The sequence below is a fragment of the Oryzias melastigma genome, linkage group LG1, assembly GCF_002922805.2.
Source record: "Oryzias melastigma strain HK-1 linkage group LG1, ASM292280v2, whole genome shotgun sequence".
In the NCBI taxonomy this organism is placed as follows: Eukaryota; Metazoa; Chordata; class Actinopteri; order Beloniformes; family Adrianichthyidae; genus Oryzias; species Oryzias melastigma.
In genome coordinates, this window is record NC_050512.1 from 30,489,417 (window position 1) to 30,516,778 (window position 27,362).

At 37.0% G+C, this 27,362-nt stretch overlaps 2 protein-coding genes across 2 annotated transcripts in view; one reads left to right on the forward strand and one right to left on the reverse strand.

Moving 5' to 3' along the window:
• The window catches only part of cygb2 (cytoglobin 2), a 23,946-nt gene extending 21,441 nt beyond the window's left edge, over window positions 1-2,505 (reverse strand). The window contains exon 1 of the mRNA XM_024290171.2: window positions 1,892-2,505. Within this exon, the coding sequence (XP_024145939.1) occupies window positions 1,892-2,079 (188 nt within the window). The 5' untranslated portion in view covers window positions 2,080-2,505. The remainder of the gene's footprint in view (window positions 1-1,891) is intronic.
• A 10,726-nt stretch (window positions 2,506-13,231) lies between these two features.
• The window catches only part of LOC112156981 (myosin-10), a gene marked incomplete in the record, with an annotated part of 61,534 nt that continues 47,403 nt past the window's right edge, over window positions 13,232-27,362 (forward strand). The window contains 3 exon segments of the mRNA XM_024289361.2: window positions 13,232-13,432; window positions 15,150-15,531; window positions 26,056-26,212. Coding sequence (XP_024145129.1) covers window positions 15,187-15,531; window positions 26,056-26,212 — 502 coding nt within the window.

A 27,362-nucleotide genomic window follows, 5' to 3' on the forward strand; every position in this document is an offset into this window, starting at 1 on the left:
CTAGTTTGTGGTTAAAATGAGGAAATCTGATTCCTGAGGCTTTATTCTATAAATACTAATGAAAGATATAATAGATAGTCTGACCAGGAGATGACAGGAGAACATCATGGATGGACGGATAGAAGGATGGATGATGGACGGATAGTAGGATGGATGGATGGATGGATGGATGGATGTAGAATGCACGGATGGGTGGACAGATAAATAAAAAGAAATGGGTGGATTGAGAAATAGATAAATGGATGGATCTATTGATGGATTGATGGATGGATGGAAAGGCCAAAGGGATGGATAGATGGATAGAGAATGGATGGATAGAGAATGGATGGATGGATGGATGGATGGATGGATGCATGGATGGATGGATGGATGGATGTACAGACAAATGTACATTTGCTTTCCTTGTACTATCTTTGCCATGTTGTCATTAAAGTGGGTCAGTTGGACCCACAACACAGAACACTGAACTTCACTGGTGTCCATTGCAGACATGAAATCCTGTCTTCTTTAGTCATGGGAGGAGTCCCACATCAATATCAGGGTCGGGTCATCTGGACCCCATAAGAGAGCACAATGATTCTGGTAACTTCCTGAATGCCTGCTGGCTTTAAAACGGATAATTTTCCATTTTGTTTGGATTATCAGATCCTGATCTGGCAGAGACTGTAGTTCACCTGCTGATCCTGAACTCTGAGACTTTTTTTATTTGGAGTTCTTCACATAACTCGGGTCGTCCACTTCAAATTAAAGTCATTGTGCCTAAGATCAGACATTAAAAAAGTCATTTTCACTAACTGCACTTGTTGAAACAATCAAACTTGTTCTCGTATTAAGTATCGGTAAACTTTACTCTTCATAATTATGTTTGATTAATTCACAGATCAAAGCTGCTGTGATGTTTAGCAGAAAAGTCAGGGTGTTCTTGTTGCCAAATTCCTAAAGAAAAAAACATTTACTGAGGCTTTTATTTACAACCACGTGTAGCTATGGAGATTCTCGTTGCTACAGCAACAGATAACACCTTGTTGGTGAGTCCCTGAGACTGCCAGAGAACGCCATGCCCATAAGTTACAGCCATGTCTTTTACTTTCAAGGGTCATTTTTAGGTCTTTTCTCATCACTTTACACCAAATAAAAACAAACAAGATTTATTCAGAAAGGTGCTCATTCTCAATTCACTCTCTTCAAAGGTGTAGAAATGCAGGTGAAGATCAAATGGAGCCCTTCTATTAGTGGATGATTGATGATATGGATTAGGATTTTCTTTTCAGCATCAGTTTTCAGTGTTCAGCCTGATGCTGTTTTTAACTCGGCAGAAAAGTCTCATCACTCTTGTGCCGAAGCTGCAGACTCACGATCCGGGAATGATTTGTATTAATTTGCCTGGTTAAGTTTCTACTGTCAGACGAGCCTCAGGCATCCTGCTGGCTTTATTTTTTATTTATTTTTTTAGGTTCAATCATTGCACTGTGCAAACAGGCTTCTAAATTCATTTGAAGGTCCTTCGGTTGTTCATCATTTCTCAGAGAGGCAGAAAAAATCTTAGAAGCAAAAATTGGTAGTTTTACTGAGGTCAAAAATGGGGAAGAAGAGAGAGAATGTAGATTTTATCTCTGATAAACGCTCGCCGGGGTGACGAGCAGCTCATGAGAGGCAATCTTAAATCTTTTAAGGCTTTCAGATCAATCAGCACCGATTGATGATTCTGGATGAGCTCCTCAGGCGTAAAGATGATGTTTAAGTGAGATATTCTGTTTACACAGTTGTAATGGATTGTTGAATTATCTGTGCACTTATTTTTATTTTTTTTATATTATTCTCTTAAATGTGGAAACATTTCAAATAGATCCAGTGCACCTGAGGAGTTGGTAAAGAGCTGAACCGTCCTCACCTGATGAGCACAGACACCCCCACGTCCTCACAGTTCTTGTAGACGTGCCCCCACGTGTGCTGGATGATCTCCATCTCGGCGTCGGACAGCGGCTCCGCGCGCTCCGGACGGTCCTCGCACTCCCCCCTCTGCACTCCCAGCATCTGAGGAGGTGGGGACGGCAGCGGTGGAGACTCCCTGCGAGACATCCTCCTGCGCCGCAGCAGCACAGGAGCTCCCAGCAGCGCCCGGGGGAGGTAGGGAGCCAGGGAGGGGGGCAGGGAGATGGAGAGCTGAGACCCCACGGCGGGAGCTGGGAGGAGAGTCGAAATGAGAAGAAGAGGAGGAGGAGGAGGAGAGGAATACAAGGGGATCCAGGCAGAGCTCAAAAGAGGAGCAGGAGAAGAAGCTCCGGACCTCCCCCCCGCTGCCGCTCGCTCTGGCTCCCAACTCTCCTCTGGTCACCCCCCCTCACACTGAAAACTTACTCCTCTCACTAGTTTGGCTCTCCCTCTTCCGCCTCCCCTCTCCTGCTCTCGTTCCTCACCCTCGGAGAGGGAGATGCTGGTCAGTGGTCTGATGCTTCTCCTTTGATGCTCTCGGTCTGCTGGAGGAGAGGAGGAGTTCAGTGTCAGGAGGTGGAGATGGAGGGGTGGATCTGAAGGGAGAGGAAGGGGGACGACCCCCTCCAACATTATTATTGCAATGAAATGCAAATGCATGGAATCAGGACATCATGTTGGTGCAGCTGTTGAAGCAGAAACGTATATTTGCATTTTTATGTACATCTTTGCTCTTCGGATTTATCCATTTTTCCTCAGCGATTAAGGAGAAATTCAGACTTTTTTGCCTCATTTTGTCTCAGAATTGCTATGAAACCAAACAAGAAAAATGTCTCAATCATGTAAAAGTCAGTTCAGTTCACTAAAAAACAATAATTCTTTTTAAGATAACCAGAAAGCTAACTGTGAGGCTACATTCACACTTTCACACTTTCAATGAAAATTTGAAGTAAACACACGTAAACTCGCTTTTTGGGTTCGCCGTTCAAAACTCTTGTGTCCCTGAACAAGTTTTTAAGTCAATTCTTGGTGGATGTTTATCCAGTTCCACTGTTGTCTGTTAAAACAAGAACATTTCAGTTTCAAAAGTTTGACTATGATGGTACTGACATTTTCTGACCACAGTTATCACAGTTCTCAGAGTCAGTGAACTGGACTCAAGTTACCGCCCTCATCGATTTTGATTGGTCCTTTGCGTTAGCCCCGCCCCCTCCCAACACGCCACATTTCGGCCAAACGTTTTGCAACTGAAATTTTCAGTTTTGAAACTGGAAAAAAAAAGGTTTGAAATTGAAATTTTTAGTTTTTAAAACCTAAAAAATAGAACATATGAAGCTGAAATTTTTATTTTAGAAAAGTGAAAAGTTTTCTTTTTTTTGGCCAAACACCAAATTTTGTTTCAAACTGTTTTAATAATATTGGCCCCAATTAAGATCCAAACAGGAGTTTGTTAGAGATTCACCTCTGAGTGGTGGGCGGGACCATTAGCATGGATAAACCCCGCCCCCTTCCCCTCCCTAATGGCTGAGACCTTAGAGCAGAGGGCGTGAGGACCGCCCAGCGTATTTTCAATGTCACAAATAGAGTTTTTTCAAACAGCATTTTTTATCTACTCCTAATTCACAACAGTTTGAATTAAAAAACACGATTTTGAACTTATTTTTCTTAGTTTATGTCTTCCACTATTGCCAAAAGAACAAGTTAAAAACACCAAAAACACAATTTTCATCAGAGGGGGCCTTTAAAAAGTAGACGTTTGGCTGGTCTGTCATGCTCATTTATTCCACCTTTCTGTTCATTTTTTGAAAATAAAAGTTGAGACTTGATGACGTCAGATCAAACCAAAAGGTACCAGAATATTGTCGTAATGGACCCATCGTTGGTGATGGTTCTCATGTCTCCAGGTTTTCCCACCGTCTTGAATTTGAGTCATAGCAACAGTTGCTACTGTGATGAATCAGTCCCGTCTCCCCCTCTGGAATTCAGGAACTATCTCCAGAGTTGTAGCACTTCCTGGTTCTCCACACTTCACTTCCCATCAGCCCCTGCTGTCCCTCCCAGGAGCCCCACAGCTGGTTCCCAGCAGTATTCAGCGAAGTCTTGTTTGTGTCACTCTTCCTGCATCACTGAGCGTTCTAATCCTGACCTGAATTTCTTTCAGTTTCATCTGACTCTCCTTTGTCTGTGACTCTGATTGTTTGCCGCCTGCCCCGACCCTTGCCGAGACCCTGACCTTTCTCTGACACCCTCATGCTCGTGTTTGACCTTTGCCTGCCTGACTCTGATTTATTTTGTGGACTTTTAGCTGTGATTCACTCCTGTCCTCCAGTCTGTCCCAAATGAACCTGCTGCACTTAGATCCAGCCGTCTGCCCGTTTGTGACAGTCATGACTCAATTTCAAGACAATCTGATTTATCTTTAGGAGATCGAGGCAACTTTAATACAATTATGATTACTGGAGGCACTTTGGTTGATGCTTCTAGAGTAAAACAGCTAATAGTCTTTCCATTTGTAGTTCAACTTATTCAAGCCAAATCCGACCAATCTGATGCCTCAATAAAAGTAGGTGGAGCCTGCTGGCCCCCATGTAGAGGGGTCAACACACATGATTTTAGCAGGTTGGACGTAGCCATTGTGTAGCCCGCTCTCAAGTGGTACGGGTGTGGACTTCCAACAAGCTTACTCCTGATTGGTTGACTCAGACCGACTTGGACCAATCACTTCTTACCAAAGACTTCTAGTTCCAACATGGCGGCAACCGTATTGTAAAAAATAAATAAATAAAAAAACGGAATTGATTTCATTTGGTTGGACCTGGAAGTGAACCGTTTTCTAAAGGTGACATCACACTGACTCGCTCCAGTTCTCATATACAGTCAGTGCTCTTCCCCAACAAACACAATGAAGCTTCAAACCCTAAAAGCAAAGGCGTTTTCATAAACGATAAAGCTACGTTTCTTAATTTCCAAAGTAATAAAGAAGAACTGGAACGTCTAACACTGTTTTTTAACCAGTGTGCTGCTGGAAATGATTCAATTTCACCGTCTAAAAAACATTTATCATGTGTATGAGCTCCGTGTTCACACAAGGAGGGCCGGGTTCATACAGATGTAGAAATATGAAAGATCATAAAATACTTAAAAAGGATTCAAGACCCTCTGATGTGAATGATTGTTAATAGAGACTGGAGAGGTTTTTAGTTGGTGATTTACTTTGTGTTTTCATCAAAGACAAGTATCTTGGTTGTTGAAAAACATTAATCGAACACATTAATTATAACATATACACATATTTTTGTCCTTTTCTGACAAATATGAAAAGATTTGTGATAAATTTGCTTTTAATAAAAAGATCCAGAGTTACTTTTATGTGAGAAAGTAACCTCACACTTCAGGCACCAAAAATATTATTTTGTCTTTATTTTATTACATTCTAATTGCTGCTTTAGTTGAAATAATCTGTTTACTATTGATATTTGTGTTTTTGCAGTCATGACTCATCAGAAGCAATTGCAGCCACTTAATAAAATAACAAAAATGACTGGAAATATTACCAAACAACAGATACACTCAGATTTTTTAAAAGTCTATAGAGACGCTGCAATAAAAATGTGATTTTAGTTGTTAGTTTGAATGAATTCCTTACTTGATTTAAATTGATTTATTTCCACGTTTCATCTAGGTTTTAGTCAGAGGACTGATGGGAGGGTTGTCTAAGAAAATAATGATGAGTGAAGAACTCTTAAGGCAGAGGGCCATTAATAATTTAATTTATTGGTAAAATCTGTTTTGCTGGAATTTCAGTTGTCATTTTTTTAAATAAATGTTTCACAGATGGAACAAAACTGCTCGACTAAAACAGAAAAAGTGCTAAAATGTGATTTTTGGAAGAATCAAATGCATGCATTACATAACAAAGAAGCTGTTGGAAATAAAAGGCATCTATAGAGCTGCAGCAGCCGAACAAAAGGTGGAGGAAAAAGGTGCAAAGAGAGCAAACGTTCTGCCGAACGCCGAGGAGAGCTCAGGCTGCACGGCATTTATCTAAATCCAATCTGACAGAGAGCTATTAAAATGCTACAATAGACATCCGTTATCTCTGCCTGAAAAGAGAAGGGATTTTTGATAAACTGCCGCCTAGACAAAGCAGCAGTGGGGAGGTTTGCCGGTGGAGGGGGGAATGATACTGTTAAAAATGCCTGAATGCCACAGAAGCAAATATAGAAGCCATCAGCCGACAGATGAAGCTGCCAAAAGCCTTTGAATGGATTTCTGCACTAAACCAAACTGTGCCGACGTGTTCAGGAGCAAAAAGTACGTTTGGTTTGTCACAACATGAAGTGGCACAACATCACATTTGCTCCGCTGCCACAAAACCTGTTCAGGTTGTTGTTTTTATTTTACAGTTGGGGGAAAAAACAACAGAAACTCCACAGGGAAGGATGGAAACAGCAGCATGGAGCAAACTCTTCTGTTAGAAACGGTCTGAGCATGCTTGGAGACATGAACCTGTGGAGATCTTCTCTGCTCCTGCCATCTACCCTCCTCTCCAAGAACGTTTACAATTCTCTAAAACAGTAACCAATGTTAAACAATCTGTTTGGTGATTGTTGATCAAACAAAAAAACTAGTTTCCTGATCATTGAGGGTTCAATGTTTGATTGTTGTGGGATTTAAATGGAACTAAATGAGTGTTTATACATGACAAATGAGTGTCAGACGTTTCTGTGTATGTCTATTTATCTATAAGTGTCTAATTGGGTATCTCAACAGAACGTGAGAACATGGCTACAATAGGTAGTGGTGTTGTAGGGGAAAATCCATTTAGCGAAATATCGCGATACTTCGTTTGGCGATACTTGTATCGATCTAAAATGCTGATAAGTCGATATTTAATTATTATCTATGAGCGTCCTTCAGCGTCTTCCACCTAATTCAATCGCACAAAGGGCCAAAATCCAAAACACACCTTAGGTCGCAGGATAAACATTTACTGAACACTCTAAAACTACATTTTTAAAACTTTAAAAACATAACTTTTTAAAATAAATATGAACTAGATATATAGCATCACCTGCGATAATGCTAGTGTGAATGCTGTACACTAATTTTGGCCACTTGATAGCAAAAAACACTGAAGCTAAAAGCTGAAAACACTGAAGCTAAAAGCTGAAAAAGCTGAAGCTGATAGCCAGCTAAGATATTATCTAAATACCAAATTAGCCTAAAAACCTATAAAAAAAAAACACTTAAGTTAGCCAAAACAGCTAGCTTGTAGCAAAAAAAATAGCTAAACTTCAAAATAGCCTAAAAAGCTTGGAGAAAGAAAGCCAGAATTAGCAAAAAATAGCTAGCATGTAAAAATTAGCCTAACTTAAAAGCAGCCTGAAAAACTTTTGAAAAAATGCCTAAATTACCAAAAACAGCTAGCATATAGCTAAAATATCAGCTAAACTCCGAAACAGTCTAAAAGACTGAAAAACCTAAATTAACCAAAACAGCTAGCATGTAGCTAAAATATTAGCTAAACTAAAAATTAACCTAAAACTAACTAACAAAAAAACCTGAATTAGCCAAAACAGCTAGCATGTAGTTAAAATATTAGCTAAACTAAAAATTAGCCTAAAAAACAAACGAAAAATGCCTAAATTACCAAAAACAGCTAGCATATAGCTAAAATATCAGCCAAACTCCAAAATAGCCTAAAATAACTTTTAAAAAAAGCCTAAATTAGCCAAAACAGCTAGCATGTAGCTAAAATATTAGCTAAACTCCAAATTAGCCTAAAAAAATCTTAGTGAATGCCAAAATAGTCCAAAAGGCTAGAAAAAGGCAAAATTTTAAAACTTTAGAACCATAACTTTTTAAAATAATTATGAAAAATAAAAAGGAAGAATTTTTATTCCAGAATAAACAAAGTTAAACCTTAAATAACTTTAAATATATTTTCTCAAAATTATACAAGTCAAAAATAAGTCACCACTTCTGCCACAGCTCGACCGCTTGGCCAGACTGGGAAGAGAAAAAAAAATCATGCATGTCTGATATTGTTCAGGGGGCCGGGCCACATGTGGAGGTGGGCCGGATCTGGCCCGCGGGCCGGAGTTCGGGGACCCCTGCTCCACATGCACCAAAACAAAAAGATCTCGTGAGAACCAGATTGCTCTTTAATTAATGCTATACAAAGCATGATCAGAAGTGTAAGTTAAGTTTGATATTCTTTATGTTCTTTATTATCCTCATCTGTTTAATAAAATGTTCCTCAGATAAAAGGAGAACTCAATATCGTAAAATATGTTTATATTTTTGCTTTAGAGAAAATAATGAAAAAAGAAGCTGTTGAACATCATCAGGACAAAAACTCAGAGATTCTATCGGATCTGAGAGAAAATATCTTTATCTCTGAAGGTGAAGACTGTTCAGAAATGATTTAACAGGTTTCATTGTTGCATTTTTATCTTTGTAAAGGAAAACGTCAAACATTGTTTTTAGCTTTGAAGGAAATGAGATGGATTTCCCTCTGAGAAGTTATTGGGCTTTTCTAAAAAAAATCAAAGTTAAATGTAGACCTCAGAAGTGATGCTTGATGTTAAGTTTGAAGTATTTCATTGATTACATTCACAAAACCTTAAGAATTGAATCTTTAAAGGTCTGCCTTTCATTGAAAACGTTTTGATTTTTCATTTGTTTGCTTCATGGTCTCTTTAGAAGATTTTTCTAAAGGGATTTGTGACTGACACTGACATTTCGCCATAATTCACATTTTTTTGAGTTAGTTCATATTTACAGCAACACTCGTCCTATTATTTATTTCACTCCTGCACACTTTGAATAATATTTAACTCTTAATTAAAAAAAACACAAAAAAAAATCAGTCCAGAATGTTGTTGAAATGTGGATCAATGCTGCCCCCTTGTGTTTTAAATGAGGTACCACAGTACATAAACCGAGTCATCCACATTTATTTTCACTGTTTATTTATTTTATTAATAAACATTAAATCACACACTCACAAAAAAACAGGTCAGGTGGTAAAAAGGACAATTTAAAAAGTGTGAGGATACATTTTAGACCAGGAGTGTCAAACTCAATCACACAGGGGGCCAAAATCCAAAACACACTTTAGGTCGCGGGACGAATAAACATTTATTAAACATTATAAAACTAATTTTTAAAACGTTAAAACTGTAACTTTTTAACATAATTATGAACTAGATATAAAGCATTACCTGTGATAATGCTAGTGTGAATGCTGTAAGCTGAATGTGGCCGCTGAAGATGCTGAAATTGATAGCTGAAAACGTTGAAGCTGATAGACTGTTCAAATATTAGCTAAATGCCATATTGGCCTAAAAAAACAAAAACAAAAAAAAAACTAAAACAAAAAGCAACAACTTTATTTTAGCCAAAACAGCTAGCATTTAGCTGAAAATAATAGCTAAACTTCAAAATAGCATAAAAACTGAAAAAGCCTAAATTAGCCACAACAAAAGCTCGCATGAAAATAATAGCTAAACTCAGAAATAGCCTAAAATAACTTTAAAAAAACCCTTAATTAGCCAAAATAGCTAGGATGTAGCTAAAATATTAGCTAAACTCCAAAATAGCCTAAACAATCTTAGTAAATGCCAAACTAGTCCAAAAATCCAGCAGAATGCAAATTTTTGAAACTTTAAAACTGTAACTTTTTAACATAATTCTGAATAATAAAAAGGCAGGAATATTATTCCAGAATAAATCAACTCAAACCTTAAATAACTTTCAATATTTTACTATCCATAAAAATATATTTTGTCAAAATGATACAAGTTAGAAATGGACACACGATAACATCGGGTCATTAATAATAATAAAATAAAATGATCTGGAGGGCCGGATTGAATTACCATTTTACACTTTCTTGTTACTGAGCAGCGTATATAGGAGCAACATTTTATGAGGAAGAGGGCAGTTCAGTTCCAGTCCAAATGTATGAAGCATGTTTTAATCTTTTGTCAACTGATGTAGTAATTTAAAGGTTTTGAAAAAAAAATTGTATAAAAGAAAAAAAATGTTAATGTTTTATGATCAGTAAAGCCATTCATTTTGATTTTTGAAATTTACTTTTGTTTTTGAAACATTTGCTCTGATATACAAAATATTTCTAATGTAAAGCGCTCACAGTCAATGAGAATTGCTGCTGCAGCAATCTCATTTGAGGTCGTTACACCTGCACACAGGAAGGAGATTTTTGGAGATTGTTGTTAACATCAAAATGCTCTTTCATTGATTTACAATCCTTTCCAACTGCGGTTCACATTTCCGTGGTCACATCAAGAAGCTCCTTGGAGTCTGGTGGAGTGATGGAAAGAAGATCATTCATTCAAACAGAGTCTGTCCAAGACAGTTTGATTGATCTAAAAGGAGAAATACTCGGAAATGTAAAAACAAAATGATTTCTTATTATAGTTGTTCTGTTTCTTAAGAAAAATGACACAGAGACATGTTAAAAACTCTAAAAACACCATTTTTTATCAGAGGAGGACTTTAAAAAAACAAGACATTGATTTGTATTTATGCTATCATTTTGCATGAATAGAAAACATTAAAAGGAAATAACCTTTTTAACTTTTGATGGAAGTTCCTTTCAAAATAAAAGCCACCCTGTCACATGTGATCATCTCAGAGTAGCATTAGTAGTAGTAACAAGTGTAATGTCAACAGTGATTAAATAAAAATAGCTCATTTCATTGTTGTTGGTGCATCTCTGTCAGAATTGTAGATCTAACAAAACTAAAGTGTAATCTGAGCTAATCAAGTGCAAAACTAGAACATTTGCTTAATTATCTGTTGCACCTTTATATGATTGTGCTCATTGACGTCTATTGATTTTATGTGTTACAAGACAGGACGCACAAAAACATGTTAAAATGTTCTAGTTCAACTTCTGATTCTCACTGTCCTTCAACTGTTTGTAAATGAGGTAAAGTTTGAGTTAGTTTACTTTTTTCTCCTTTACTACTTTCTGACTTCTTACTTTATAGTTTTTAACATTTAAAAAAGTTTTATTTTATTTTTTCTCTAATAAAAGAGTCGCAAATCTATCTTTTTAAACTCAACTGAGCCACAAAAAAAAAAAAAAAATCTTCTTTGAAACTGCGAAGTCTTCTGCATTAGTGTGACACCCAACTGTAAGAATAAAATCGTTGTCCTGCAGCAGGTTAACGTTTACCATCTCCACCCTCATGGGGATCTCCTCCACTCTCGGATTTAAGTTGAACTTCTGAGCCGTGGAAAAAAAAAAAAAAGGAAGTTCTTAACTTTTTTAGTTTTTGAGACTGTTAATATCAAGCTCAGCTGTAGGGGGCGATGCAGATAACAGAGTACAAAGTTGTAAAGCTTCTGGTTCAGCTTTTAAAATATAAAACACATGTAATAAAATGTTTTTTATACAATTAAACAAAAGAAGACAACAACATAAAACAATAAAACATGCATAAATACAATGGTTTTCATGTAACTTGCCCTTTACAAAGGAGAGACATTTTCTATTTTTTGTTAGTCATGAATAAATGAAAATGCAACAAAAAAAAACATTAAAGTGGTTTAGTCTTTGAAATTTTCTTTTTATGATTATAAAACATACTTAATTTAAATAAAACATTAAAAACTAAATCAAACAATCTAACTTTTAGTAGTCCAAGTGTGTGAAACCTTAACCTGCTTTTATTGTTATATAACTTTACCTGAGATTTATAAGGCGCCAAACATTTAAGTTGTTTCAGTTATTTAATTATTGTTAAAATGTTTTTCTTCATAAACAATGCTAAAATGTGTACAATTAGAGGTGTGAAGCCTGTTGAGACAACCGTGTTGGAATATTGAGCGATATAGATGAAAATGAATTAAATTGACCTGAAAATAAATTTTTAGTAAATGCTTAAGGAAGTTTTTCTGTTCCATCAGATTCTGATATTTTTAAACCTTTGAATTCCAACTTCCACAGTGGGTTACAGTAAAATCATTAAATGACTGCAATAAATTATTGTTTTTCTTATTTTATTTTATCAACTTTAGTGACCAACACACATAATTACAAATCACATCAGCAAAAACTCAGTCAGGAAGCAACAACCAATGCTATGTTTTGATGAAATGAATCAATAAGAGTATATTAAATTAATGGGAAAAGCAATGAGCAATTGCAAGCAGAAAAGTAAATAAAATAATAATAATAATAATAAAAAATAACAAAAAAAAATGCAAGAGAAGGAATTTTTCATCTATTACCAAAAAAGGTTAATTTTCCAGTGCTCTATGCCTCGGATGTATCTATTTTTATTCAGAAAATCGATAGATATCCATAATAAATCTATTACATTTGAACATTTTTAAACTGCCCTTATGTATGTAAAATGTATTTTGAAAAGTAACAATTTAGTACTATTTTCTATATTTTTATCAAAACAGTTAAAATATTTGAACATTTGTTTGAAATGTATTTTAATTGAATTTGGAGCTTAAAATGCTCTAATTGGATTCTATTAGAACAATTTATAATTCAAGTGAGAATTTACAATAGTAGAAGAGGTGAAGTAACAATTCAGGGAAATTATTACAAAATAGGATTTGGGTATAAACACATGTTGGATAAATGTTATGTAGAATTTTTAGTGTGTTATCTGGCAGTAATCATCCTTTTCCCCTGCATTTGACATTGTTCAAAAGATTATTCCAATAAATTTGCCCCTTAATAACTATATAAGTGTTGCATACACATTTTTTGAAGACCTTTATTTTATCAAAAAATCTGTTTTATCAAAAAAGTCTTTATTTGAAATGTAAATAGTAATATATATATATATATATAAAAGTAAACAATAATTAAAAAAAATAATTTAATCAAATGAAATAAGTGGAATACATGGTGAACATTAAAAAGCTGTAAATTACATATAATACTTTGAAGCTTTAAGCATGTTTATTTTCCATTAAGTTCTTTTTGAAATGTGAACAAAGATGGTTTGGTCTTGATAAATCGATATTTGTGTATACATTTCTGTATATATAATTTATCCAGGATAATTATAACATTAAAATACTTTTTGTACTTTTGCTTTCCAAAATAAACCCAAAGTTTGCGTCCTTTACAGAAAAATCTGCTGTTGTTCTGACTTATTCCCAACACTAACTAGCCGCCAAAACACAAACAGTCTAGGAGGGCCGAGTTTGCTGCTGAATTAACCAGTGGACCAATCACAGCAGGCCATCCAGACCAGCTGGCCAATGAGCTTCCAGTTTTTCCTGTGGGCGTTTCCTCCCCCCCAAAAAGCAGTGTGAGCCGCTGCAGTGTATCTTCCCGGGCCGGGGAGAGTTCGGTTGAGAGGGTGCTGGATGGTGGGGGAGTACCACTGATGAGAGAGCGGGCGAAGGCTGGAGCTGTTCTGCTCGCATTGGGAGACTATTGCGCTTTCTTACTGGGAACACCACAAACGTTTTTCGTTTGAATTTGCTGCGTTGGGTAAGTTTGATGGAAAATTCTGGAGGAATTTTATTTTTTTAATTTTTTTTCCTCGCGTGGATGTAGCGGTTAGCAACAGTCACCGTTACGGTTAGCTAGCGGATTATGCTGCCATGACTTTTTAATGATGGAGGAGCGGTCGTTTTGCTAATGTTAGCCGGCACCCTTGAACCATGTAATTTCTAGCTATGTGATGTGTTCCTAAATTATTGTATTTGTGCCCAAAAATAGAAGTTTGAATTTCCAGCGCGCGTGCGTGCGGTCAGTGTCAGCCTACTTTATCCTCTGCCCGACGCCTTTGAGCCGCCCACACCCATGATGATGATGGGATTTGTCGGGGGAGGCTGCACCGCTCACCCACACACTGTTCACTAAAGAACATTCGAGTCTTTATTGATCAAATGTGTATTTTAATTGTTTTAAGCGCTCGCGGGAGCTGGCTGTGTGAGCTCGCGGCGGTATCTTTTGTTACCGGCGAAACTAGAGCCTCAACTTTAAGCTAGCGTTAGCAGAGCTGGAGTGGCCGATGCTGCTGTTCGCCCGACTGGGATACAAACGAGCCCACGGGCCGTCGTCAGTCCGACTCGAGCCTTTGTTATTGTCCGTGTGGAGTATAATACAGCATATTACCGAGGATTACAACCGGATGGGGGATGAAAGTGATTGAGGGAAGCAGTGACACAACAGCCAAACTGATCCCTGCATCCCATGACCCACATTCAGTGTTTTACCAGCGCCTGCGTCGAGAGTGCGACTTCAAGGATCTCAATATTTTTTATTGTTTGACAGTTTAAGGAACCAATTTGTGATAAACTTTAAAGCAGTAATATTTAATCTTGGGTGATCATTTTTGCCTTTTTATTAGTGAACTTCAATAAACTAATTTGAATAATATGTTTTATAAAATGTGATGGTTATATGGTTCACGAGACAGTCAGTTGGGAATAAAATCACAGTTTTTACAGAATCTTAAATTGAATGAAAAGCTAGCTAATAGATTTTTCACTGATGGGATTACCAAGGACAAAAATTAATGGATCAACAATATATGTTTTGTAAATATGCATATTTTGAATGCACAACAGCCTAAATCGATTCGATTTTGATTTTTTTAGATTCTTTAATCTATTTTACACATTTATGCATATTTGTTTAGAAATACATTAATAATGTACTGTATAATTTCAATATATTTATATGAATCTGATCCAGTTCACATACTGTAAAATGTATCAGTGAAATAATGAGATCATACAGGGTTACATGATTTCTTAAAATCAAAAGTATGAGCAAAAAATGATGTTTTACGCCACAAAGAGTTACTTTAAAAAGTATTTCCTGATAAGAGTTTGGAGAATTCATGCCTCAGCTTCCTATGGGAAATTCCATTAAATATTAGCATCAAGCTAACAGACTTTAGTTTTATGCGCTAAATTGATTTATATTTTTTTGGATCAGGTATTTATCTGTTAAGCTTTAATCGATTCAAATCAATTCATTGACTTTTATCACCCGGCCCTAATATAAAGATTTAGATTGACATGAAACCCAAGAAGGTTGCACACCTACAGTGGTGTCATTTAAAGTCAGTAAAGGTTTTAAAATATGTGTAAAGCTCACCTTGTTGAATAGATTGATCATTTTTACTGCATTTCATGGCACTATTGTGTCTTACTGCTTTTATTATTATCATTTATGTGCCCTCTGCTTTCCTCAGGTAACCGAGACGTTTGTGCTTCCGGTTTCCAGCGGTGATGTCGCAGAGGAGTGGGCAGGATGACCCGCAGCGGTACCTGTTTGTGGACCGCGCCGTGGTGTACAACCCGGCCGCGCAGGCTGACTGGACCGCCAAGAGGCTGGTGTGGGTCCCGTCGGAGCGCCATGGCTTTGAGGGCGCCAGCATCCGCGAGGAGCGCGGGGACGAAGTGATAGTGGAGCTGGCCGAGAACGGGAAGAAGGCGGTGGTCAACAAGGACGACATCCAGAAGATGAACCCGCCCAAGTTCACCAAGGTAGAGGACATGGCTGAACTTACCTGCTTGAACGAAGCATCTGTGCTCCACAACCTCAAGGACCGATACTACTCTGGCCTCATCTATGTGAGTATAAAGATTTGCTTTGCTGTCACAGTAATACTTTGTATGCTGCTACTTAAATTACTAGATAACGGTACTTTTATTTTGAAAATAAAAGGAATTTGGGCCCAATGGTGGAATCGAGTAAGGCTGCCACGATTAGTCAACTAATCGACTATTAAAATAGTCAATTAGTCGTTACTTTATATTATTTGGTTGGAGTCAGTTGAAAGTTGAAAGTTATAATAATTTTTGGACTATTTTGGTATTTATTAAGGTTTCTTAGGCTATTTTGGAGTTTAGCCAATATTTCAGCTCCATGCTAGCTAGTTTGGCCTATTTAGGCCTTTTTTTTGGGCTAATTTGGAGTTTAGCTAATATTTCACCTGCATGCTAGCTATTTTGGCTAATTTAAGCTTTTTTTGTTTTGTTTTTTAGGCTACTTTGGAGTTAGGCTAATATTTCAGCTACATGCTCGATGTTTTGGCTAGCTTAGGCTTTTTTTGTTTGTTTTTTATGCTAGTCTAGTCTTGTCATTTTTAGTCTATTAGTCGTTCCTTTATATTGTATGGAGTCAGAGTGTAGTAAAGTTGAAAGTTATAATGGCATTCTGCTAGTTTTTTGGACTATTTTGGTATTTATTAAGTTTTTTCAGGCTATTTTGGAGTTTAGCTAATATTTCAGCTACATACTAGCTATTTTGGCTAATTTAGGATTTTTTGTTTGTTTTTTTCGGGCTATTTTGGAGTTTAGCTAATATTTCAGCTCCATGCTAGCTTTTTTGGCTAACTTATGCTTTTTTCAGTTTTAATAGGCTTACTATACATTTACATAATATTTTAGCTGGCTATTAGCCTCAGCGTTTTCAGCTATTAGCTTCAGGATTTTTAGCTTAGCTATTAGCCTCAGCATTTTCAGCTATTAGCTTCAGCATTTTTAGCTATTAGCCTCAGCGTTTTCAGCTATTAGCCTCAGCATTTTCAGCTATTAGCTTCAGCATTTTTAGCTATTAGCCTCAGCGTTTTCAGCTATTAGCTTCAGCATTTTTAGCTATTAGCCTCAGCGTTTTCAGCTATTAGCTTCAGCATGTTTAGCTATTAGCTTCAGCATTTTTAGCTATTAGCTTCAGCATTTTTAGCTATTAGCCTCAGCGTTATCAGCTATTAGCTTCAGGATTTTTAGCTATTAGCTTCAGCATTTTTAGCTATTAGCTTCAGCATTTTTAGCTAATAGCTTCAGCGTTTTTAGCTAATAGCTTCAGCGTTTTTAGCTATCACTTCCACAATCTTCAGTGGTGAAATTCCGCATGATCACACGCGATGCTATATATCTAATTTTTAGTTAATGATGGTTAAGATGTGTGCTTTACATCAATTTTGCACATGACCCGATTTGGATCGTTGTGACTCCTAAGAATGGTGACATGCTTTTGAGAGAATTTTATATGAATACACTCTTGAGTATTTTGCCAGACGGCATTTATGTTGAATCTAATTGCAAAATCAGACGTCAAATGTTTTGTTGGGCTGCTGCTGTTTAAATCCCCCTGTTGTCTTCAAAGTTGTGTTCTCAACTTCATCAAGCAGGTAAAAACAGATGAGTATGAGAACAAAGCAAAAATGATGGTGATCACTAATAATCGGATAACTGCAATCAGAGGATTACACAGTATCTGTGACGGCCACAATCACCACATCATCGTAGACGCTCCTGTAATCCATTGGTTGGGATTTTCAATCAGCAGAGAGGAGTTTTATCAGTCCATGAAGCTGTGGTGTGTTCTAGACTCCTGTAGATGATGAAGCATATCAATAATAAATGGATGGATTATCGCTTTAATAGTCCGGTCCTCTCAGACGCGTCCCCATGATGCCTACTGGGTGTTTTCGTTTGTCCTTCAGCTCTTTTGGAGCTACAGGTTAGACGGTCTGGAAACGGAAACCTCTTGGCTTTTCCGCTTACTTTAGAGTAGTTAGATGGACTCGAAGGCCACAGTTAGTTCAGTAAAGACGTTGACGTTGCTTTGCTGAGTGCATGTTCAGTGTAATGGAATACATTAGCATTACAAAACATCCTTTGGTAAAAGGCTTTTAAGATCCACACCCAGAGTCTTTTGATTGAGGGCCGTTTCTCTGGGTTTGTTTTTGTCATTTTGTCATTTGTATTAAAACAAGATTAACGCTTTAACACCGGAGCTCCAGTGTTTCTGTTCTTTGAGATACTGTAACTTTTCAACCGTTAACACGATAATTCCAGCAGATTCTGACGGAGATCTGCTGGAATCTGTTGGAATTATCATGTTAACGGTTGAAAAGTTACAGTACTTTAAAAATGTTGTGTTTACAACTATTTTTCACAAAAGATAAAGTTTTCGTCTCACCGACTAAAATATTTTTAAAAAGTAACTTTTTTTGTTGCTGAACGCTCTCAACCTTCAACTTTACAACACTTTTGACTCCATAAACCGTATTTTCCGGAGTATAAGTCGCAAGAGCAAAAAATGTCTAATCAAGAAGAAGAAAACCATATATAAGTCACTCTGGAGTGCGAGAAAATTCTGCCAAGTGTAACTAAAATAAATAAATACCAGAATACTAACCTTTTGATCTGTATTAGAAAAATATCAAACTTTAAGAGGAAAGCAATCAGATTCTCGTCTGTTTGTTTTGGACGACACTTCTTCTGCTTCTGATGCAGCGCCCTCTGGTGGTTGTTAGAGGAAACAATCGCTAAAGAGCAACAAGTGTTTACTGGGAAAATAACAAATATATCAGCCTATTTATGTCTTTAAAACCCCACACAAATAAGTCACTCCCCCTAAAGTATGAAAAAAAACCCCTGCAACTTATACTCCGGAAAATACGGCAATATAAAGTGACGACTAATCAACTATTAAAGTAGTCATTGACTATTTTAATAGTTGATTAGTCGCCGAATAATCGGCTAACCGTGGCAGCTCTAGTTCAGAATAATTTATCAGAGTTTAATGAGACTAAATTATTCAACAAAATACAAATAAAATGTTTTTTCAAAAATGTGCTTATAAATATATTGACAATCATATCGTTATAATAACACATACTTTGTGCATTGTCTTTAAATTACAAATAATTTTTTTTTCTTTCAAGTTTACTATCCTACACTTCAAAGATATCCCTAAACATCAGTATCCTCATTAATGGAGCTAATTATTTCTAGTCAATTTTTGAAGTACTTTATGGTAGTCTGTTGTTGTATATTTAAGAAGAAAGGAACACCTTTCACATCCAAGGTGCCATGAAGCAGATAATCCACCAGTTTCTGTGATTATGGCCCTCTTAATACATTCCTGGAATAGCCCAGACAGAAGTAGTGGCCCACTTGAGACCGCGCAAGATAACGTGTGCACTGTGCTTACACTCAGGAGCAATGCTACGAAGAAATGAATCAGGTTTTTTGGTTTTTTTAGTTTAAAACATTAAATAAATTGCATTTGTTGTGTTTACCTGAAATGTTTGATGTTATATTAAATTTTAAAAAAGTGTACCGGTACAGTAAATACAGTATTTTGCCTGTAAATGAAAACTATTGCACTATTCTGTACAATCTCTGCACAGTATAACACCATCACTGCTGTTTATAATCATATAGTAGTAGGCTATATAGTTATAAAGTCATTTTATACTTGGTTACTTAAACCATCATACTTCTTTTTTTAATACTTACTTCTTTTAGGCCTTTACAGTTGGACAGTCATACAATACATTAGACTACATATTGTATTATGTATGTATATGTATGTGAAAAACATTGAAATCCTATAATGATGTTCTGCGTAGTTTGTGTTATTTGAAAAGTTCATAAAGGTTTTGTTTAATGTATGTTGCTGAAATGCATCAAATGCATCAGTTGCTGTTTGTTTTCATTTTAGCCCTTATATAAAGTCTCCAGGAGGATGTTATACATGATGTGTCATAGTGAACATCATAGCTTCATTTTAGAATGAAAAATGTTTGTCAAAAAAGTGGAAATTATTCAATATACACTATAATTATTCTTTCTGTGACAGATGGTGTATTATTTAAAATAAGGAGGATTTCTGTTGGTTGATCAGTTATGAACATTATAGATAAAAGTTTGGTCATTTGTTCATTCAGTGCAGAGATTAACTGTTACTCACCTGAATTCTAACTCCTTTTTAGACGAGGAGTCTTCATTTTATCAGTCAAACCTACAGTATTTGGCCATTTTTGTTAGTTTTGATGTTCGTTTTTATGTGGCCCTCTGACAGACCTTGGTTCATGCTGCCTTTTGCCTGAAAAAATGAGAGCTGAAGGTGTGTGGTTGTGTTGTGGGAGGGGCTGACATCCAGGTCCCTCCCAAAGGTTACTGGCTGGGCTCCAACCCTTTGACCCAGAGCAGCTCAGGTACAGGAAATGGATGGATGGATGTAACAGGTGTTTACACGTAAACATGGAGCCAGAAACATCTTCATCGATTTGTTTGTTTGTTGTTTTAAGACTTAAAAATATTAATGTTGACGTTGTGCTGCAGCCCGCCCAACTTTATTTCATCACACAGTGGATTGTTCAGAATTATTTTCATTTGTTCAGTTTGAGTACTACCACATAAAAAGCGTGTTTGTTTTCTCCAGAGTGTCATAATTGACTGAAAAATGTCCTTGGCCACAAGTTTCAGCAAAGGCAGGCCAAAGATGAGTCATGTGGCAACCAAACTGCAAAAACAAAGTTCTGGGTGTTTGCTGATAAGCAACATCTGTCAGTACTTAAGTAACTGAATTTTTTCTGTTCTGCTCTCATTGCTGGTAATGAACACCTAAACCAGCGTATGCTTGACGGTAGAAGATCCGGCAGTTGAATAAAAGCCTTTCCATCCGTCCGTTTTCCTAATGTCCCAGTCAGGACTTGAAGCAGAACCTTTTCGCTGTGAGACGAGAGCATTAACCACCGTGCATCCCAAAAAACGCAACATGGTTCTCAGAGGTGAATGGAGAGCTACGTACACACCGGGCATGTGACACGTGTTCAAGAAAGCCCTAAAACTCATTCTTGAAGGCGCATTTAGCATTTAGACCAGCGGTGTCCAAAGTCGGTCCTCGAGGGCCGACCTCCTGCTGGTTTTTCAGACTTCTCCACAACTGATTACCTGGATCAGGTGTGTTTGGCCAATAGGGAGCCTTACTGGCAGGTTGGTTGGAAAACATGTAGGACACCGGCCCTCGAGGCCCGACTTTAGACACCCCAGCTTTAGCCTATAGTGTTCACACTGGACAAGCAGGGTGGGGCTTCTTCTTCTTTTTCAACCTAACTGCATGTCTGCCACCTGCAGTTGGAAGAGGCTTGGTGTGAAATAGTGCAAATCTTGGTTTAGCTTTTTTTTTTTTTCACAGCTCTATTCTGATAAAAAGACTTGGTGTCATAAAATTCCAGGTTTTCAAGCGGTTGGCACCTTCATGAATTAGGATGGACGTCATCTATACATCACTTCCAGATCTGAGTCCCTATTTGGTCAAAGTTTGACCTGGTTTAACTCTGTACTTTCATTCAACTGCCATGTGTTGTGTTTGGAGAGCCAGAAAAAGGTCGTAGAAACTTGCGTAGCTACGCATGAACATGAGAGTTTTGAACATGGAAGCCTGAAATGTGTTTACAAAGACTTTTCATTGGAAGTGGCCGAGGGAGATGTGAACGTAGCTTTAGGGTCATTTTAATTTTGTACTAAGTTTGACCTCATGTCATGCCTTGATACAACTAGAGGGTGACTGTTCCTGGAATCGAACCTGCAATCTACTGGTTCCAGCGCGAGCTCAGTGTCCTCGCAGAGTTTGAAGGGACTGGTGATGACTAAGGGATCTTGAGTGCATTCAGACACAAGTTGAAATTATTTTAACCGTTCATTGCTATTGTTTTAGCTCCAGTGTTGACATTCTTTCGACTATTGTACTCTTCAACTGTTTAGGCAATTAACGTAATTCCAGCGTGAAAAGCAGCTTTTCCCAGATATGCAACACTTCACTGTAGGAAAGTGCTTACACAATCAACACAAATCGCTGAATCTGTCCTGGAGAAAATCGTCCATTGCTTTTCTTTGTGTCATAATCAGCTGATTCACGTTGATCGCGTGAATGGTCGCAGACAGCTAGGTATGGGTGATATATTGGTATCTGCTGATATTTGGATAATTTGAATTTATTGGTATCAGACGATTACTAAAAGAAATCCACCAATGTTCTCCTGACTGTTTTCAGATACACTTTATTTTTGACATGGATACTTGTTCATATCAGATCCTTAGCACTGGAAATCATATGTTTACAGTCATAGTCAGTAATTGTTCTGACTTCTTTAAGGTATATTTTTATTAGATAGGGATACAAGTCGTTTCTAATAGATCTCTGGCAATGGGAGCTTATGGTTTTCAGTTACGTCCAGTAGTCGGCAAATGTTCTGAATGTTTTCAGATTAATTTTCAAAGTTTAAAGTGACACTTGTTCGTAGTACTGGGCGATATGGAAAAAACTTTATATCACGATATAAATTATTTTATATCACAATAACAATATATATCACAATATAAAGCAATAAAGTATATTTTCAGTTATTAAAAAAAACACTTGCTAGTTTTACTTTGAAAACAGGAAGCTTCACTGACACTTTATTTTGAAGATTTGTTTACTTCCAGTGACAGTAGCTCTGCTCATTCGGCTTTGTTTTAGTTCATAAATTAAAATCCAACCTTACTCTGTATTTCAGAGCAATCAATATTTTTGCTACTTGATATTTTACTACACTCTCTTATATTTATAAAGATTGTAAATCAGCAATTTGGACGTCGCAAATATTCATACTCGAATTTTCGGGATCAGATCATGAATATCCGAGTGCTCAGATACTCGTCACAGTCCTGTTCCACAGCTTGGATTATCTCTTATTTTGTAATCTCATATGTTCATTTTCGTGGACTTTCCTTGAGTGATAGAAGGTTTGTTGTGTTAGCATCGGTGCGGGAAAAGCCTCCTAGCATAGTTTACATATTGCTGTCTTCTGCTCCGCGCCGAATGTCTTGAGTCCAAAATGGAACCAAATCACAGACGTCCCGTCTTCTGTTGAAAGTGCTTCTTCTGCAAAAACGTAAATTACAATTTGATTGTATGGTAAGAAAAGTTGTGCATTTCTTCTAAATAAACATAAAAGTAAATCTAAACTTGGTGTTATTGTTACACTTAAATATCTGTATCGGCTATCGGCTACAGTTCCAGGGGAAATATCATTATCATCCCATCCCTACAGACAGCAACATCCCTTTGTTAAAGGGTTAACAGGCAAACACCTTTCCTGCAACACCAGTTAGACTGCTTGAAGAAAAAACAAAAAAATCCTAGAAAAGTCCAGCTCGCCAATTTAAATTATGGAGGCGACCCCAGAGGTCTTTTGTTCTGTTCCAGCTGAGGAAGGCCTCATAGTTGATCCATGTTTGCCTCATTTATTTGGATCTTTATAGAGAGCTCCAGCGCCCATCAATCGGTTTGGTTTTGCTGCATTATTACGTAACGTCAGAGACATTCTTCCAATAAAACTTTACAGACAAATAAACCACAACTTTTTTGTTTCTTAGCAACGTTGTTTCCCTTTTGTGCAGACCATTAGCATCACATCCCCTGAAATAAGTTCTTCAAACCCCCCCAACCCTCTGAGGTCCTGAGCCAAAGATGGCCAGCTGAGTCATTCTTAGCTCACGATGGGTGAGAATTGCTGATCTGTCTGCTTTGTATCCTTTTGTGACTCTGGAGGGGTTACCATGGCAACAGTCCAAGCTCACATCCTTATAGACTGAAGTTTGTATACATATTCCTGGCAATGCATAATCGATTTTAAGTCTAGCAAGGAGCCGATACTGCTCGTGGTTCCAGATCAAGCGATCCGTGTGGGGCTAGACTTCTGTATGTGGTTAAGTCTGAAGCATCTGTGTACCCGGCAGAGGTGGGGAGGATGGGTTACAGACCATCTGGTGACATCACCCCCACCCTCTATAATCACTCACCACATCTTATGATATGCATCTTCAGCGCTAATTTATGTTTAATAAAGATCCTTTTCAGTCCTGTACTTTTAAATGAACTGCTGAAGTTGCGGTTTGGTCCTTTTCTAATCATAATAATAACATCTTACCATTTATTTATTGATGATATTGGAGCTTTAGACCTTTTTTGTGATTGATTGTTGTGAAACTTGAGGCAGATGTCAGCTGTCTGCATCTACGTCAGTCATTTGTACAGATAATCCATTCTTCACCCACATTATGTTTTAAGATTGTTCCGTCCAACAACTGGGTTAGCGTGGCCTGGCCCCATGCAGCCCAATGGCTGCAACAGACAACATCATTAAGGAGATTATAGCGATTCAGCCAAGCACAAAAATCAGGAAGACTCCCAGTAAAACAAAGATTAATAACAAGCTGACTGAACTCTTAGAAAAAAACACATATAAAGAAGAGTTAAATTTACTCCTAAAATGTGTAAAATAAAACTTTGACTAAAGTTTAGATAAAGTTTAATCTTAAAATAACTTCAGCTGTGTAAAGCCTTTACATAAAAGCAATAATAGAGAACAGAGGAAAAATTTTAGACACTTTTAATCCTGACTTTAGTTTTGATTAAATTGGACTAAATGGCCAGAATGTGTCCACCAAATGGAATCTGACGGTGTGTTCTTTGTACTGTGTGTGTACCCCATGATCGGTCCCGGATTAATGTCTCAGCTACAGCAGCAGCCATGGCAGACGTTAACCCTGTCCTGGTCTGACTGAATGTGTGTGGGCATGTTACAGGTGAAGGACATTTGTCTGGAGATATACACGTACTGTATGATGAGGCTGAAAACAAGAGATATGTGAATTTATGAAACCTATTAGACAACATTGTGTACAGAACGTAGTAAAGCAGATGAATGGAAATGTTTTCAAGGGTTTCTGGATAAGATTTAGTTAGATCCTGAACCATAATAAATTCCTCTGATGTGTTTTAACGTGTCCAATGAGCGGTGGGATTTCATCAACATCTATTTAGATGAAGATATTGATATTTAGGGTCAGTGTTTTCTGGTAGATTTTTTGTGCATTTGTTAATAAAATAAAAAATGACATAAATGTCAAAAAAATAGGGAAACAAGGGTCAGATCTACAACTTATTGTTTTTAATTATTCCAATAAAAACTACATACATGGCATCACCTGTGATAATTCTAGTGTGAGCGCTGTAGCTAAAAATGCTGAAACTGATAACTAGCTAAAATTCAGAAGCTGATAGCGGAAAAGCTTGTTAAATAAAGCCAAATTAGCTTAAAAAAATTGAAAAATGTCTAATTTAGCCAAAACAACTAGCATAATGCTAAAATATTAGCTAAACTCCAAATTATCCTAAATAATTTAAAAAAATGTTTGATTTTGCCAGAACAGCTAGCATAATGCTAAAACATTAGCAAAAATACCAAATTAGCTTAAAAAAATCGAAAAATGTCTAATTTTGCAAAAACAACCAGAATAATGCAAAAATATTAGCTGAACTCCAAATTATCCTAAAAACTGGAAAAATTAAAAATTTTACCTAAACAGCTAGCATGATGCTAAAATATTAGCTGAACTCCAAATTATCCTAAAAACTGGAAAAAATTCAATTTTTACCAAAACAGCTAGCATGATGCTAAAATATTAGCTAAACGCCAAATTAGTCAAAAAAATATTGAAAAATGTCTAATTATGTCATTATTTTAGCAAATGCTAAAATATTAGCTCAACTCCAAGTTAGCCTAAAAACTGGAAAATGTCTAATTTTGCCAAAACAGCTAGCATGATGCTAAAATATTAGCTAAACTATAAATTAGTTTAATAAAAACCAGGAAAAATGTCAAATTATGTCATTATTTTAGCTTAGTGCTGAAATATTAGCTTAACTACAAGTTAGAATAAAATATATAAAAATGTCTAAATTATCCAAAGCCAGCTAGCACGTTGCTAAAATAAAAGCTAAACTCCAAATTCCCTAAAAAACCAAGTAGCTGCTGAACATTTTAAAGTTTGTCTCTAGCTGAAAGTACATGCAGAAGTTCACACGTTTCAAAGGTTTTTGAAGGATTTGAGCTACTTCTAATTAATTTTCTTTGGGACACATTTCACTCAGTATTTCAAAAACTACCAATTTGTTTATGAATACCAAAAGAACAAGCAGTAAGGTCCTGAACAAGCTGAAGGTTCCGATGCCAAGATTGCTGAAATCATTGAAAGTGTGGTTGATTTTTTTCGTCCTGAGAAACAACTGCAGTGTGAATGAACCAGCATAGCTCTGCTGTTTCACTAAATAATGTTTTCTTCATTTGAAATCATAGTTGAGTCCTTGGATCTTCATTGTTTTTATTTCTTACGAGTCTTTGCACATCATTCCTCTGTAAATGGTTAGAAGAACAAATGTACACGAACATAAACGTGATAAAAGAAAACATCAGAACTGACGTTTGACTTGCTGACATTAAACCTCGTGTCCTCTTCCTCTTGCAGACGTACTCTGGTCTCTTCTGTGTTGTCATTAATCCCTACAAAAATCTGCCCATCTACTCGGATAACATCATCGAGATGTACAGGGGCAAGAAGAGGCACGAAATGCCCCCCCACATATACGCCATCTCAGAGTCTGCATACAGGTGTATGCTTCAAGGTAAGCGTTTCCCCGTCCAGTCCTCCACGTTTTCTGAAGTGACCGCTCGAATGCATGGAAATACTGTCCATTCCTCTGGTTTTTTTTTTAAAGTGGTATTTCTTCAACAATTTTAAAACCAGTTTTTCTGATTGTCCGTCAGAATCGTTCAACATAATTTAAATTAAAACGTAATGTTTTCATCATTGCTTTTTATTATCAGTCTGCTGCAGTTCTGGGTTATTTTTTTTTCAGAAAAACTCAATTTTTAAGAGTTTTTGAGGCTCAGTGATGTGTTTGAAGATCTTTGTCTGGTCGTTGGCGAGCTTCCAGGCTCTATGAGCAGAGACCGGCCAAGATCAGCCCAGCAGGAACAGAAACGGTGACCCCATTGTGCTTGACAATAGATCCTTTGTGCGGTTGGGCCGGCTAACCAGTGGGAGTGGCGACAAACGAGACAGCCCTTTCAGTCCTCGAAGGCTTTCTCTTCTCGTGTTGAAGGAACTTCAGGGATCTCAGTGAGGATGTTTGCCATCATTCCTCCCCCTCATTTATTTATTTATTTATTTTAATTTAACCTTTATTTTACCAGGAAATCTCATTGAGATTAGATCTCTTTTTCAAGGGAGACCTGTTGGATGTCGCTGTTGGTTTTTGTTCTAATCATGCATCAGATCTAAATATATTTCTTCAGTCTTAGTTAGAAATGTAGTTAACTCAAACTAAACTATATTCAGAAAAGTAAATCACAAAAGGCAGAACTTATTCGTGTTGATAAAAATCTCATTGAATGAGGATGACTCTAGTTATGAATGTAAAAAGTATAAGGACTTGAGATGGAGTTAACGGTGGATATTGTTACTTTTCTAACCCCTGCAGTCTGACATTTTCATGTGTAATTGTTTATTCTAATAATCTTTTGAAGGAACAAAGCTGACTGATATGCATCATCTCAAAAGATTAGCTTCAGTGTAAAGCAGGTTGCCCCATTCTTGGATACCTTTAAGATCCACCACATAAATGTGGTGCAGATTCCTCACCGGAATGTTCTTTGGCGTATGCCAGCGTACGAAGTTTAAACGCAAAGTCGAATGTTTCTTGGTCATCGCAACACTGGATCACAACACAAGTAACACATACACGGGGGGTCTGGGGGTGTGCACGGGGGGTC